The sequence below is a fragment of the Aphis gossypii genome, chromosome 2 (genome assembly GCF_020184175.1).
Source record: "Aphis gossypii isolate Hap1 chromosome 2, ASM2018417v2, whole genome shotgun sequence".
NCBI classification, from domain to species: domain Eukaryota; kingdom Metazoa; phylum Arthropoda; class Insecta; order Hemiptera; family Aphididae; genus Aphis; species Aphis gossypii.
The window spans coordinates 25,468,769-25,486,131 of NC_065531.1; the positions used below are offsets into that span (position 1 = coordinate 25,468,769).

The window sequence follows — 17,363 nt, forward strand, 5'->3', positions numbered from 1 at the left end:
GAGTGACGGCATATCTTATTAATTCGTAATACTTAAATTATAGCACATTATTAGCACGCAATGGACGTATATATGTATTATAACGATTAAGGTATTTAACGGAAAAGGAAAAAAATCATTACAAAGTTGCGTAGGTTATATTAATGTAGTCGTCGCGGAAACTGTGATTATTCATGTACATGTGCGTATGTTATTGACGTGTATAGAGACTTTAACGCATATCCTGTATAATTCCAAATTCCGATTTTTAAACACGGTTAATTGTTACTCATTCGTCATTTCACACAATGATTGTAATTGGACACTGCCGAGAATGATTATGGGCAGTAATGAAATTGTATGGGTCGATATTATTTTGAACGAATTATGGTTTATTGTACCTTATATAGTGATTTTTGACAATGCCTAAGAAATGTAAGAAATAATACTATAAGATTTTTAAAAACATAAATATTGACTATATGCGCATTATAATGTGGTCAATGATTTTAACGCTCTTTTTAAGAGTGTACATTTTTTACATAAACTAAATATATACCAATAAATTAAATAACATTTAAATTAATTTTTACATAACAAATATACTATAGCATATGTTATTTTTTATGCACTGCAGGTACCAATTTTATAAGTCTTTCATTTTGCAATTGTTGTGGTCCAGTGATATTAATTTATTATAAACCTCCCGTAAAGTTATCTCTTTTTATTGGGAGTGTTTTAAAACATAATGAATTTCAAATCAAATTGTATGACTCGTGAAAGTTGATAAAATAATAAAACGAATTTTATGGTTCGTGAAAGTATTGACGTGGACATGACGGGGTGAGATAATTGAACCCTGCAGACTTTATCCCATCGAACTATCGAAGATTATAAACGAACGATCAATAATAAGATGACATTGACCTGGCGCAATGTATATAGATATTCAATAATTGTATCTTTTAATTTCAGTGGTTCTCTTTTGATCGCTAAATTATAATAGTTGCTTAAAACACATTTCTGAAATCCTAAAAATGAGAAATGTTTATCTTAAAAAAAAATGATAGATTATTTGTTTTTTTTTTGTGCAATTTAATTAATATAATATTGAATTTTATTTAATTTGGATTAGTTCACGGAGCTACTATAGATTATCGCTTTGTGGATCCTTTTAAGGATCGGTGGAATACGGTTTGAGAACCGCTATGGCTTAATATTTATTGACTCTCAGCTGTTGCAACAACAGCGACGAAGATATATTCTTGTGACTTAAATATAGAACGATTCAAGCCGTTGTAATAGGCAAGTTATATAATTGATTAATAACCGTATATTATGTTAATACTGCAGTGATATGCGTATAAATACACGTGTAAATATTATAAATCATTTTGCGACACAGACGTTATACATAATATTTGTATTTATTACAAAAGTAATAACATTTTAATATCAGGAAGTATAAATCATCTTACGTGGTTGCCACCGCTAGAATGAAACGGAACTGCAATTGAAAGACGCTTACCAGCTATATCTACTTACGACAGCCATGTACGTATATAATAAATTATGATAAGTGGTCACGTGGAAATTTTATCAAAGTTAAAAATCTATTTTGACATTCGGGCGGTATAAACAGTTAACGAGTAATATCGATATTTATCTTCTGTATAATATTATACCGTAATAGTAATATCTACAAGACATTGTGAAATACCTATTTCAGAGACATTTCGATGTGCAGTTTAACTATTTTTTTTCTGTATTTTATTGGCTTGCCAGAATTTGTAAAAACACATCAATGTCTTACTCACAATTAGTTAAAAGTTTTAATATACTTTAATATGTTATCGAAATTACCTATGCATGTCAAAAAATGTTTCATGCTTTCCAGATAATAATTATTTTATAATTATTACCTTTTTTTAGGTATAACAATATTATTATATTCTTAAAAACCACATTATAACAACAACAATAATACTTATATGTATATAAGTACATTATAACATTATACATATGTGGTTTTTAAGAATATAATAATATTATTAACCAGGAGAATAAATGTTGATAACCGGAAAACACATTCATTAAAAAGTTCGATTATGAAATGTAAATTAATCTATATTAATTCGGTTTGATAAAAATCAGACGTTTTTACGTCTTGATATTTTTAATCATTAGATGTCGTCGGGTTGATTATTCGTAGAGTAATTGTATAATATGTATTATATTTGTATTAGTTCAATATATCTACGCACATAATATATATTATTATTTGTGTGTACACAAAAATTCAAAATCCAATAAGTTAAGTCGATAATAATTAGTATAATTCAGTACGGTATTAAATAGTAAAATAAACAACCCTTTACCTCATACACTCGCCGTCGAACAAAATATATTATGTACCTACAATAAGAGTATGTATATACTAATTATTCATTTATTTTAGTTCATACTCGTATAGACAGTAGATCCGATGCTTCTGTTATATAGGTCAATTAACCGCCAGTCCGATAATCGGCGATACTATAAATCATATGTTAACACGGAGATTAGGGAACAGGATCTCAAATCGCTGCGCGCAAATACATATAATATTTCGTCAGCTATATCGATACTGGACGTACAACAGAGTCACCGCTCGAACGTGAATCTTTTTCAATCTCTTCTGGACCGACGCCCGCGGGCCAAGTCAATACGATGAAAATCGGCCTCGTGCCTCGGACTCTGCGCAAGTCCCGATGGCCTCGGTCGACTGTATATTTATCTTATTATCGTATATAATAAGCACAACACCCCACACCGATAAACGTGTTTTTCACACATCGGTCATCGTTCTCTTGTACTTATGCTGCGCCCGTGGCGCGTGCGCATGTCGTAAAGTAATATTGTCCTTTCAAAAAATTCAGCACACCGACATTAATAGTATAACGTTTTTCTGTATATTTGTTGTTGTTATTCCCGAACATCACAGTTAGTAGATTATGTTGTTTTATCATTTTTCGCGAATTGACCTTGTTTCGGATCTACCGAGTTTCGTCAGTGTCGCGCGTTCGATCGCGTGATGTTATATATATACAAACCAGACGTATTTTTTTCTTTTTTTACAAATCGTTATATTTTCATTGGTACGTCGCGTCGTTTCAATGTAAATTAAAAAAAAATGAATTGGTGTTTGAGTAATGACTTTTATGTAGGTACTTATTTTTTCTTAAGTTTTTTTTTTATATCGCACGCAGAATGCTTACACCGCACACGTACTAAATTTCTTGAGGCTCAAGGACGGTTCAATGCTTCTAGCATTACGCGCCCAAAAATATTTCCTCAAGGCAACCATACTTTTACCCTAAATATTTGTTTTTTTTTCTATATCCAGCACGTGATTCACACTTGGTGTGTTGTGTATAAATATAAACTTTATGTCATACCTATATAAAATATGAGTAAATAAATTCCATTGAATTCCATTTCCTTGGAATGATGTAACGTTATGATGTGGAAAATGGACAATAAATAATCGTGCTCAACTGGCAAATGCACCTAAACAACAAAACAAAACAAATGGATGGTATTATTTTCTCGTTATTTTTTTTTCTTATTATTCCGTTTATAAATTAGTTGTGAGATCGTGATGATGGTTTGGCCTCCATGGCCGTAAAACGAGTTGACATGAATTCATTCAAAGTATTTTCCTATTATACATTTAACTGCACAGATGCCTACTATACCTTAAAGTATATAGTTGTGTGCAAAACACTTTCGAAAACATAAAAACATAATGTACTAAAAAAGAAAAATTAAGTTTAAATTAACATACACTCAAACCATGTGTAATAATAAGCATTATAATAAACAATTCGACTATATAGTCAATAGTAGCTCGTAATGAGCTGGCTGAAAATAACAAGCCTATCATACAATTGAATTGTATTTAATATATATGTATGTATGTCAATGAGTCGCATACATTAGGAAAGTTAGGTTTAATTGATAAATTACTTTCCATAATGTTTGTATGATACTCTCCGAATGCTATAGTTGCGCAATTATATACTATTGCTTTTAAAACCACGATCATAAACCCAATGATCGAATAAGGCATAAGGTTAAAACGGGCACTTGAACTGGATCTCTCTGTCATTTGCGCGCATTCTTTTGTCGCAACAGTTACATTATTCAACTCAAGCAAACAATGGTCGGTTGATTTGCCGCGCCTTCGTCGTATAGTCGAATTTATGAATAGAACGGCCTCGGTCAAGTTGAGAACTAGAGTGTTTACCTTTTACAAACATTAATGATAATTCATTACATATCTGATGATGATTTTTTTTACACAAAAATAATGTATCCAAAAACCAAAGGCAGGATTAACTAGTTAAAAAAGTTCATTTTTTAAAATTTTTTTCTTTTATAACTAATTAATAACTAATTTTCTAATTAAATATAATTACTTAATACGTTCAAGTGTCCATAGTAACACCTTGACTTTTTCCACTTGAATTAAAAAACAGTACGTTTAGTTTTTATCTTGTTTATAGAATATAACTATAAGTTATAAGTAGTTATAGATAGTTAATTAATTAATTAATTGTTTTTTGTTTAGTCCACTGAAACTCTCTATCATTATAATATAATATAATATTTTAAATAAATAAATTAAAATTATTTTATTTTATAATTTAGTTGATATAAATACAGAATGGTCTAAATATATTTGGTAATTATGTAAAATAAGAAAAAAAATCTACTACGTAAAATTATTATAATTATTCATCATATTAACTTTTTAACTATTAAAATGAAATATTTTGTTTGTATGTTATTAACTCACAGCTTAAAGTTTTTAATATTGAATCAACTTAATTGACTCAGATAAATGTTTTGAATTAACTATTTTCATCGCATTTTTTTATGTCGACAGATAGTCACATGACCAGAAAAACACCTGCCAGTTACTCCGATGGGGTATACATGATGTCTGGTCAAGACCGACCAAGCCCCAGAAAATTAAGCTCGTTATTCATGAAAGGATCGGACGGTCTGTCATCATTGAAGAACAGAACTGCGATTTTAGCGTTTTTCGGTACGGTACCAGAATAATAAGATAATATAACGAATACCAACATTATAACGATTTTATAAAAATTAATTATTTATCATGTTGATATTCGACACAGGTCAAGTCGTGAGCTCCGAAATCGTAATGGGCAGCGAAAGCGGTTGTCCTATAGAAGTGCATCCAATTGAAATCGAAAAGTGTGACGAGATGTACGACCACGAGTGCGAAGGCGGTAAATCGATACCGTTCCACAGAGCTGGTTATGACCGGAACACCGGTCAAAGTCCAAACACGCCGAGACAACAGGTAACCACAAAGTAATTAATGGACGTGTAGTATTTTACACGATATAATATAAAAATGAATTTAATTTCAATTGTAATCATAGACCGTCCATATCTATATTATTAACATTATGCGTTATGAGGGTGCGATTAAATGACTGAGTGACCGATGCACACGCACAGTTAAATATATTATAATATAGTTTTAGTTTATACACACTACTATTAGTGCGTTCTATTGTGGATCCGATTTTAATTCATGAGGTCGGTCTATGAGCATATAAGTTCTTTTTTATTACATCAAAACTATATATTTCAGATAAACCGCGTAACCAGCTGGATTGACGGAAGTTTTATCTATAGTACAAGTGAAGCGTGGATAAATGCTATGAGGTCTTTTAAAAATGGTACGCTACTCAGCGAGCCCACTAATGGATTTCCAGTGAGGAACACGATGCGTGTTCCTTTATTCAATAATCCTGTTCCCAATATTCTGAGGACGTTGAGTCCCGAGAGACTTTTCCGTAAGTGACTCATAATGGTCTTTTGATAATATTTATATAACATTATATACTAAAATATTATGCTGTATTATCTCGTGAATCGTAATGATCGTATTCCCTTACAAACGGTGTTTTTAACCTGTACCAATCGCGTGTTTATGTGTATAGTATTGGGAGATCCCAGAAGCAATCAAAATCCGGCTTTGTTGTCGTTTGGGATATTGTTGTTCAAATGGCACAACGTGATCGCCGATAGGGTCCAGCAAGACCATCCGGACTGGTCCGATGAAGAAGTGTTTCAGAAAGCTAGGCGATTCGTGGTGGCAACTTTACAGGTATGTACTATACACGTTCGCCGTACGTCGATCATTATTTGTAAACGTATGATAATATTATTACCGTGTCGCTGAACATTTATAGTTTTATATATTATTTGCTTTCATTTTTCAGAATATCATTGCTTACGAATACATACCCGCATTCTTGGGAACAGAACTTCCAGAGTATACGGGCTACAAGCTAGATGTACACCCAGGTATCAGCCATGTGTTCCAATCGTCGGCCTTCCGATTTGGACACACGATGATCCCTCCTGGTATATATCGGAGGGACGGAAAATGCAACTATCGGAAAACAGCTATGGGGAATCCGGCTCTGAGACTGTGCGCTTATTGGTGGGATTCCAGTGTAAGTATCTATATTATATACCTACGTATAACATACTACCGACTCAACGAGTGAAAACAACTATACTATCTAAACTATAATTTGGATCTGTTTGCATATAATAACGTTTGCATTATTTAGGACGTAATGTCTGACAGTAGCGTCGAAGAGTTCATGTTGGGCATGGCTTCGCAGCTGGCCGAACGAGAAGACGCGGTTCTCTGTTCGGATGTCCGTGATAAACTATTCGGACCCAACGAATTTTCCCGGAGGGATCTAGGCGCACTCAACATAATGCGTGGCAGGGACAACGGGCTAGCAGATTACAATACGGTAGTGTTGGCGAAAGAGAGAAAAAAAGAGATAACCTCGTTATTTAGCAGTTTAGTAATAAAAGTTGGTAATATTGATTATGATGGCGTTTCCTAGATCAGAACGTATTTCGAACTGCCCCGAGTCGAAAAGTTCGAAGACATAAACGAGGAGCTGTTCCGACGCCATCCTGATTTGGCGGAAAAATTGGAAAAAGCTTACGGCAGTGTAGACAATGTGGATTTGTATATCGGAGGCATGTTAGAGTCAAAAGACGGTCCTGGTGAACTATTCACTGCAATAATAATAGACCAGTTCGTTCGAATCAGAGAAGCCGATAGGTTCTGGTTCGAGAACGATAAAAACGAGTGAGTTTTACGGTCGTTTTTAGTGAATAAAAACGTATCATAAAACATACTAAACTATTTTTAAACTTGTATTAACAGTATGTTCACGGAAGAAGAGCTTGAGTGGGTACGTTCGGTGACTCTGTGGGACGTAATAGTAAACAGTACAGATATAGAACCGGACATGCTACAACGGGAAGTCTTCTTCTGGAATGAAGGAGATCCGTGTCCACAGCCGGTCAAATAGAACCGTCCACATTAGAGCCATGTTCGTATCTAAAAGGATTTGATTATTTCGAGGTATTGTGAAATTTTAATTATTTCAATCATTATAAATGTACTGATTTTATTATTACTACGTAACGTCTAACAGCAAATCTCACCGATTATTCTGATTAAATATGCATTATAAATAACTAGATAAACTTACATACAACTTCTATTGACATGTAAAAATTAAATGTGAATAATAATTTTGCATATACACATACGTATTAACTATAAAACCAGTCTAGATGTAAATTAAGAATATGTTTTATCGTATAATATTATTTAACTTTAGTAATATTACAGTAATATAGGACATGTGTTAATAACGTTATTTTAATTATCATTAATCAAAGGAATATATTATGTTCGAGGCTTATTAATTACAATGGGCTTTGAAAACTTATAATAGTAAACTTCTACAAATTATGATACAATTATTATTCTTACAGTAAAATTATAAACTGTTACTTAAATTAATTGCAGGGAAACGAATTGGCATATATATACGTTTGTATATTTTTGGGAGTCGTTCCGCTCATTTGTGCTGGGGCCGGCTACGGTGTCGTAAAACTCCAGAACAAACGCAAAAGACATTTAAGGATGAAGCAAGAAGAAATGAAATCGGGAAATAAATCTAATGGAATAACAGTAGAGAAGATGTCGGTAAGAGAATGGCTGCACGCAAACCATAGACGTTTGGTGAAGGTGCGATTCGGCCCTCAAGACGAGATGCATACAGTGGACCGAAAGGGAGAGAAGCTGAGATCGGTGAATTTCGCCAAATGTGACACGATAACCGTTGAAGAATCACAGGTAACGACTGGTATAAAATAATTGATAGTGAAAATCTTTTTGTATGTAGGTACTGAGAACTGAAAAATGCTATCTCAAAACATAAAATTGACGATAGTACGGAAATCGATTTTAAACTTCAAACTTTTATACATTTTTTCATAATGAATTTTTTTTTATAGATAAAATTATTTTGAGTTAAGTCTTGTAATTTAGGTTTGTGCAAAACATGATAACGTAAAACTAAAAACAATAATATTAAATCAATTTTTATAAATTTTAATAATAAATTAGTAAATACTAGCCAGGAAACAAATTTCGGTTAAACAAAATAACATGTGATGTGATGTAAACACAAAATAGTATAGTACCTAGTATAGTAATGTTTTAATTTTTAATTTTTGATTTTGTTGATAAATGTACAGTTATAGTGATAAAGAATATTGTCTAAACTTTGCCAATCACTTTGTTGTATTATTGACAAAATTAGTACAAGATAGTAATTTTTAGTTATAATAAATTTATTTTATTGGGTGAATAAAATCTATTAGTGTGAATACAATAGAATAATAAATAAGAACCAATCATTTTATGATTTTATCCTAATTAAATAACAAATTTATGAATTGTGTTGACTTAAAAACTTTCATTCGTTGAAAACTTTTTTTTAAATGCCCCTAAATGATGTTTTGTGGTTTTGAATTATAGAGCATAGATTATTAAAGCTTTGTGTATAGTGCATACTGCATATACAAAACATACCTTTTGATTCCAAGCCTACAAAATGCAAATAATGTACTATTTTACTATATACAGGTTGATGGTAGCAAAAAAAAACGTCCATTGGTTTTGATTAGAGTGCCGAAAGATCACGATCTGGTGCTCGAATTCGACTCTGTGGGCGAGAGACGAAAGTTCATTAACAAGTTCGAAGCATTTTTGAATTCGCACAAAAAACATTTAGTCACACTACAGGCACCCAGAGACTTCCTATTGGCCCAAGCCGAAACGCGGGAGAGAAGACAAAAAAGACTAGAACACTTTTTCAGAGAAGCATACGCGCTCACTTTTGGACTTCGACCGGGTGACCGTAGAAGAGGTGACGAAGACGGAGACGTAAGTATAAAGTATTTTAAATTGTATCACGTAAAAGTACCATCTAATCTACCGATAATTTTTTTTTGTACTGAAAACTACATATATAATTATATTATAAGGAATTTATTAATTCAAATTCAAATAATAAATTTTCATTAACAGTAATCTATGTCAGTATATGTGATTTAATTTGTCATTTATCAAATTATTATATTAGCTATAGCTTATAACTATAGTTATTACTAGGAATATTAAATATAATATGTCCATATCACACTAACAATACCTATTAAGTATACAATTTTGGAATTTGTACGCAATGTATTATAATTTATAATGTATTATGTATACGATAATATGTAAGCCGTAAGGTATACACTAACGTTTAACAATAACGACTAAAACCTAAATATTGATTATAATTGAAAAGCAAATATTATAATTGTTCAGGTGGTCATGCGGACTTCATTATCGAAAGCTGAGTTCGCGTCTGCATTGGGTATGAAGGCAGACGCGGTGTTTGTCAGAATGATGTTCAACATCGTTGATAAAGACAGCGACGGGAGAATATCATTCCAGGTTTGAAAATCTTGATTTGTATTATTTGTGTCATGTTTACAGTAGTAAACGCCGTTTCCATATAATATTTTAATATACCTATAATAACTTGTAATGTAATAGACCATATTATTTAACCAATATCAATCATTTTTTTTCATTTCGTTATGTCAGTATAGTCAATATTTTTTTTATTAACAAGCTTAACCATGATGGTTTTTACTCGTAAGTTATTTAACTATAATAACTCTTGGATACTTAGAACTAATACCATTTATTTATTAATTCATGAAATATTCAGCTACCTTGTTGAGATGACAACCTATTCGTCCATTTTTTCAATAACCATTCAGTTGTTTTCAGTTTAATTAAAAACCAAATTATACACCCTATAATTAATTATATATTATTATTTGTTTATGAAAAAAATAATGATCACTGTTTGAAATGTTGACTATTTTTCACTGTTAATGAATTTATCATTAATATTTATAATGTTGCACGTGAATTATTGTATTATATACACTGTTTCCGTTATTATTAATAGTTGAATATTTGAACATAGGAATTTTTGGACACTGTTGTTCTTTTTTCACGGGGTAAAACTGAAGATAAACTTCGAATCATATTCGATATGTGCGACAACGATCGAAATGGAGTCATTGACAAAGGAGAATTCTCCGAAATGTTAAGGTCCTTAGTTGAAATCGCTCGGACCACTAGTTTGTCTGATGCTCACGTCACCGAACTGATTGATGGGATGTTCCAAGTACTGATAATAACAATAACAATTAAAAAAAAAATAATAATTAATTAAACTCAATCTTTATAGAATGTGGGATTGTCGAATAAAGATTTTATGACGTATGCAGACTTTAAGCTCATGATGAAAGAGTACAAAGGTGATTTTGTTGCAATTGGATTGGATTGCAAAGGTGCAAAACAAAACTTCTTAGACACATCGACCAATGTTGCACGGTAAAGATAATAATTGAAAATTTTTTGTTCCAGTAAAAAAAATCACAGCATATTTTATTTGTTTAATTTTTTCCGTTGCAGAATGACCAGTTTTCACGTAGATCCTTCTCTTCACGATGACAAAGGGAAAATCAAGAGTCGTATTGATTGCATTGTCACATATTTGGAAGAAAACAGACAAAATATATTTTATTTGTTCGTCTTCTACGTTATCACTATTGCATTATTTGTTCACCAATTCATATGTAAGTGTTCCGATCACTTTCTAAATTAGTTTTATTTATTTTTTTTTAACATAAGTTAATATTTTGTAAACAAATTTAATTTTCAGATTATTCATTTTTGGCTGAACACACGGATCTCCGGCACATAATGGGAGTAGGCATAGCGTTGACAAGAGGATCCGCGGCCTCTTTGTCATTCGGGTATTGTTTATTATTGCTCACCATGTCGAGAAATCTACTGACGAAGCTAAAAGACTTCTCCATACAACAGTATATACCATTGGACTCTCACATACCATTCCACAAAGTGATTGCTTGTACTGCATTCTTTTTTTCCATCATACACACCGTCGGTCATATAATAAATTTCTATCACGTATCCACACAACCATTAGAAAACCTCCACTGTTTAACGTCCGAAATACACTTTCCATCCGATTATAAGCCAGGAATATCGTTCTGGCTCTTTAAAACAATTACGGGTACGTGAGCACAGTAAGAGTGTGCTAGTCCTCGATAGGACTGAAATCAAAATCGAAGACCTCAAACTTTATTACTTATTTAATTTCAGGAGTTACCGGAGTGTGTTTGTTCGTGATAATGATCATCATATTTACGTTTGCGCATCCAATCATACGGAAAAAAGCGTACGTGTACTTCTGGTCCACTCATTGTCTGTATGTGGCAATGTATGTACTCATGTTATTACATGGGCTAGCCAGGATAACCGGGCCACCGAAATTCTGGAAATACTTCATTGGTCCTGGGATCATATTCATTTTGGATAAAGTAGTGAGTCTGAGGACTAAATATATGGCCTTGGACATCTTAGAAACTGAACTGTTACCATCCGATGTACTCAAAGTGAAGTTCTACCGCCCACCGAACTTTAAGTACTTGTCAGGCCAATGGATACGTTTGAATTGTACTGCACTGAAGTCTACAGAATATCATTCGTTTACGCTGACTTCGGCACCACATGAAAACTTTTTGTCCTGTCATATCAAGGCGCAAGGGCATTGGACGTGGAAGTTGAGAAATTTCTTCGATCCAAGCAATATCAATCCTGAATTCCATCAGCCAAAGGTAACATGGTGACTTTGTATAATATTACAACATTTAAAAAATTTATTTCTTTATTTTTTGTTTCGTGCTCAGATACGTCTCGAGGGTCCGTTTGGAGGTGGAAATCAAGACTGGTATAAGTTTGAAGTTGCGGTCATGGTCGGGGGAGGTATAGGTATCACTCCATACGCTTCTATCCTAAACGATTTGGTGTTCGGTACGTCGACAAACCGTTACTCGGGAGTTTCCTGCAAAAAAGTACGAACACATTTTTTTTGTTATAAGTAAAAGCACTTAAATTTTTTAATGATGTGTAAAATATCATATTAAATTTGTTAATTTTTCGATTTTAGGTCTACTTTTTGTGGATATGTCCGTCACACAAACACTTTGAATGGTTCATTGACGTGTTGAGAGATGTCGAAAAAAAAGACGTGACTAATGTTTTAGAAATACATATATTCATCACTCAATTCTTCCATAAGTTTGATTTGCGAACTACAATGTTGGTACGTATACACAACTTTTGTGCAGCAATCACAAAAAAATCGTTATTTCGTTAATATGTAATTTTCATGTTTTTCGTGTTATTCTTTAAATAGTATATTTGTGAAAACCACTTTCAACGACTGAGCAAAATGAGTATGTTTACCGGGCTGAAAGCGGTAAATCATTTTGGTAGACCAGACATGTCATCATTTTTGAAATTTGTTCAGAAGAAACATAGCTACGTAAGTCTATCGATTTTATTCATTGTTGTGGTAAATCATGCCTGATTTTGTAATGACGGTGATGGTGATGATATTTATAGTAATAATAATAATAATAATAATATGACAGGTAAGCAAGATTGGAGTATTCAGCTGCGGACCAAGGCCGCTGACAAAGAGCGTTATGACAGCATGCGAAGAAGTAAACAAGGGTAGAAAGTTGCCATACTTCATTCATCACTTTGAGAACTTTGGATAAACAGTTAGCGTCTGTTTTTACTTTTACGTTGTGATCTTTGGCCATTACATTTTATTTTTAGGTGCCTTATTTCCTAATTATTAAAACATTAAAATTTGTGTAAAATACTTTTTTTATTATCATTAAATTGTAGATTTAATTTATTTACTATACATCTACCGTGAGTTGTGTCAAATTTTATAAAATACAAACATAACCGAAAGGTTATGTTTATTTCAAAACGTAATTAATATTTGGACGAGTATGTTTACGACTTTATGTAAACGTCGTTAAAAGTTGAATATCCATTTTGTGTGCGACGGATTTTACCACAATTCTGTTACAAAATTACAAATTATAAGTCATTCTTCTTAACAAGTAACTATTCCGAAGTATTATTGATATTAAGTTAATATACAGTTAACCTGTTTTTAATATGGGTAGTGTTGTAACTAAATTGCATACTTTTACGCCGTCCAAACGATTTTAAAATATAAACATATTATTATAAAATTCAAATTATATACGATACAAAAAGTTTTTGACTATAATGCCTGTGACTATTTAGTATCTATAGTATGATATTAATCATGTATTAATCTATCTATAGTCTATACGTTTCATTATAACATCTCTCTTAGTCTCTTATGATAATTTTGTTTTTAAGAAGTTTCAAAAATAATAATCATAAAGTTACTTTCAATTTCGAAATAACGATAATCATTTTCATACGGATTTAAAAATTATCACAATACAACATAATGTTATTTTTGTAAAATTATGCACACTTCTATAGCTCTATTAAATACTTTTTAAATATTTAAAACTTTTAGATCATTTTACAGTATTAATTATTACATAGTTAATAGTTATATCTCAAAAAGTGTGGATAAAAAATGTTTGTGTAGAGTGCATGGTTATGATTGTCGTAAGCTGAACGTTGACCGTTAAATTCACTATTCACCAGTTGAGTCCTAAGTATAGTTGGTAATGGTATCCTAATTGTAGTAATATTATTAATAAACATAATATTAAAATACAATTATACAATTAAATTGTGAATTATATGATGGAATGTTTGAAATAAAAATGAATTCATGCAGTTGAATACAAGATGATGTATTTTATTTATTATATATTACTGTCACAAGTTTACAATGTTCAATAATATATTACCAACTATAATCTGAATAAAAATACTAAAATAATATCTAAACTCAAATGTAGCATACAATTGTATGTATCTACCTATGTCCTATATGACTACGGTTCTACGGGTATAAAATAATAAATAGGATAATAATTATTTATTTAACAATGAAAACTGTTAGTATTTTTTTAATGAATTTATAGGGGAAAATCTGTTGAAGAATATTAAGTTAAACGTGTACGCTATCATTTCAAAATTAAAAAATAAATCAAAAATGAACGTAGGTACGTGAAGTTGGCACCCCGACTTTGTCCGATTGTTTCCCGATCGGTCTCATTTTTTGCAATGAATTTGCAACACATTTTTTTACGACGGTAGAGCAAATTTAGTTCGGGGTACTAACTTGGTTCTTTATTAATTTATAAACCTATTGATAATATAGAATATATAATTTCATCTCCTGTTGGGACTTGAACAGTTGAAAAAGATGAGGATACACAATTATTATATAAAATACAACCGCTGATCGTAATAGTATCAAAGTTAAGAAAAAGTATTATTTTGTGATCAAAATATTGAAAACACTGGTTATTATTATGATTATATATTTATATTTTAATTTAAAATAATTTAATATATTTATACTAAGTAATATTATAAAACTGAAGAGTTTGTTTGTTTAAACGCGCTAATCCCAGGAACTACAGGTTCGAATTAAAAATTATTTTTGTGTTTGATAGTGCATTTGTCGAAGAAGGCTAGACTATGTATAACATTACGCTGCAACTAATAGAAGTGAGGCATCAGTGAAAAATATTGCAAAAAGAGGAAAATTATTCAAATTTGAAGGCTTCCGTTGCGTAGATACTATTATATAATATTATAGATATTATTATTAATAATAAACCATAGCACTGAACGTATTTAGAGCATTTAATTTGTTTTTACTATATCATTTATCTTCGTTACACATTATTCATCTATCTAAATAGATTTTTTTGTTTTTTATGAAGACAATTTACGTATGTCCGTTGACATATATTTTATCCGATTTACGTACCAGAAGCAGGTATAGGTTAAATTATTAGGTACCTAATTTTTCATCTTACGCGTGTTTTTCTTGATTACAAGATACGGTTTGGTTAAATTTTAATTTCTTACGCTCCTCTTTCTTATCTTTTTCGTCACTAAAATGCCTAGAAAAAGAATTCAATTTTCTCGGCAGACTGCTACTGCAAAGCAGATGCGACTTTTGCATAGCAATGAAGGAGTGGATGAAAATATGCATAGGTTGGCTACTCAATGAGCGATCAGTGAACAATACCATGCTAGGGAATCAATTGAACGTTCGCAGCGGTTAGCCTCACAAAATTTCCGTACCAGCGAACGGACAACGGGAATCAAGTACTGAATGTTCTAAAGGTTTGTCCTCTCAGAATTCTTAAACTTTTGGCGAACCGACCACGGGAATAAAGCGCAGAACGTTCCTATCAATTGGCACCTTATTATTCTCAAATTAAGATTAAGGAATAAGGATTAGAATTAGGATTTGGATTAAGGATTAGGGATTAGGATAGAGATTAAGAATTAGGATATAGATTAGAGATAATTAAGGATTGGGGGTTAAGATTAAGATTAAGGATTAGAAATGAAGGATTTTTTGTGTATGAACTGACGATGCTGTGGAAACTGCTTTCGCATCAAAATGAATTAAGAATTAAGGTTCATAATCCTTAATCCATATCTAAATCCTAATCCTTAATTCATATCCTAATCCTAATCCTCAATCCCAATCCTTAATCCTTAATCCATATCCCAAAGTTTGTAAGACCAGATCTCTTTATTACATTCATATGTAACTTCGAATGGCCAGAAATAAAAATTGAGTTATAAGGGTTAGGGATTAAGGATTAGGGATTAGGATTAAGCATTAACCATTAGGATTAAACACGGAATAAGGATAAAAATTAGGATATGGATTAAGGATTAATGATTAGAATTAGGATTTGGATTAAGGATAATGATTAGGTATGGATTAAGGAATAGGATATGGATTGAGGATTAGGATATGGGTTAAGGATTAATGATTATGGATTCTTAATCAATATTTTATCCTTATCTCCAATCCTTAATCCTAATCTCTGATTTTTAATCTATATCCTAATCTCTAATCCTTAAACCGTATCCTAATCCTAATCCTTATCTTAATCCCTAATCCTTAATTCCTAATTACTCAGTTTTTATTTCTAGCTATTCGGAGTTACATGTGAATGTAATAAAGAGATCTGGTCTTCCAAACGTATGTCATGGCATCTTGACTTTTTTCATTCATGTATCTGGGGGATCTTGTAAAATATGAAGACGGCAATATAACGTGCTGTCCAATATTAGAAACGTATTTATTGCCATCATTAACCACGGAATCTCTAAAATGAATAAACTCTTCTGCTCTCAATTTTTTTTTTTTTTTATTTCTTTGAATGAAGCCAAGCCTCTCAAAATTCATTTTTACCGCCATATCAACATAATATTGGTTGAATAGTCAAATAACGAAGTAAACAGGATCAGCTATATAAAAATAAAATATAATATTATAGTTGGCACTTTTAATGGGCAATAGAGTGCATGAGATCTGCTATGTAAAATATATAGTTCAAAAACTTCATTGTATGACACTCTCACGTATGATTAAATTGTAGAAGCAAAAGTATCAATATTAATTTCTTTTAAATTGACATTGCTTAAAAAAAATAAACTTATAATAAAGTTTTATCATACCAATATAATATATTCTATACTTACCTATTGTACCTACCCATATATTTACATGGATGTATGTATTTAGACAAACTTTTTTATAAATTAAGATACTTAATAATATAATAATAATATAAGACACACACTATTCTGATATTCTATTTTATTTATGATACAACTATCATAAGATATAATATAGTTACTGATGCAATAAAATTCTATTTGACTAAAAATATTAAGTTAGGTATTCATATATTTTTCTTATATCAAATATATGATACATATATGCTCACGTTTTAACTTGAAAAAATTAACCTGCCAATATAATATAATATAATATAATACTATAGTATAATGATCTTAT

The 17,363-nt window shown here is 31.3% G+C and overlaps 1 protein-coding gene across 1 annotated transcript in view; it reads left to right on the forward strand.

Annotated features, from left to right (window-relative positions):
* The window catches only part of LOC114128657 (dual oxidase), a 47,920-nt gene extending 34,655 nt beyond the window's left edge, over positions 1–13,265 (forward strand). The window contains 21 exon segments of the mRNA XM_027993226.2: positions 4,910–5,071; positions 5,166–5,353; positions 5,651–5,855; positions 6,003–6,169; positions 6,285–6,521; positions 6,642–6,833; positions 6,930–7,180; positions 7,259–7,395; positions 7,398–7,459; positions 7,913–8,242; positions 9,038–9,337; positions 9,770–9,898; positions 10,443–10,646; positions 10,710–10,855; positions 10,937–11,100; positions 11,187–11,561; positions 11,651–12,165; positions 12,238–12,402; positions 12,498–12,653; positions 12,747–12,875; positions 12,985–13,265. Coding sequence (XP_027849027.2) covers positions 4,910–5,071; positions 5,166–5,353; positions 5,651–5,855; positions 6,003–6,169; positions 6,285–6,521; positions 6,642–6,833; positions 6,930–7,180; positions 7,259–7,395; positions 7,398–7,459; positions 7,913–8,242; positions 9,038–9,337; positions 9,770–9,898; positions 10,443–10,646; positions 10,710–10,855; positions 10,937–11,100; positions 11,187–11,561; positions 11,651–12,165; positions 12,238–12,402; positions 12,498–12,653; positions 12,747–12,875; positions 12,985–13,113 — 4,343 coding nt within the window. The 3' untranslated portion in view covers positions 13,114–13,265.
* Positions 13,266–17,363: the final 4,098 nt, after the last annotated feature.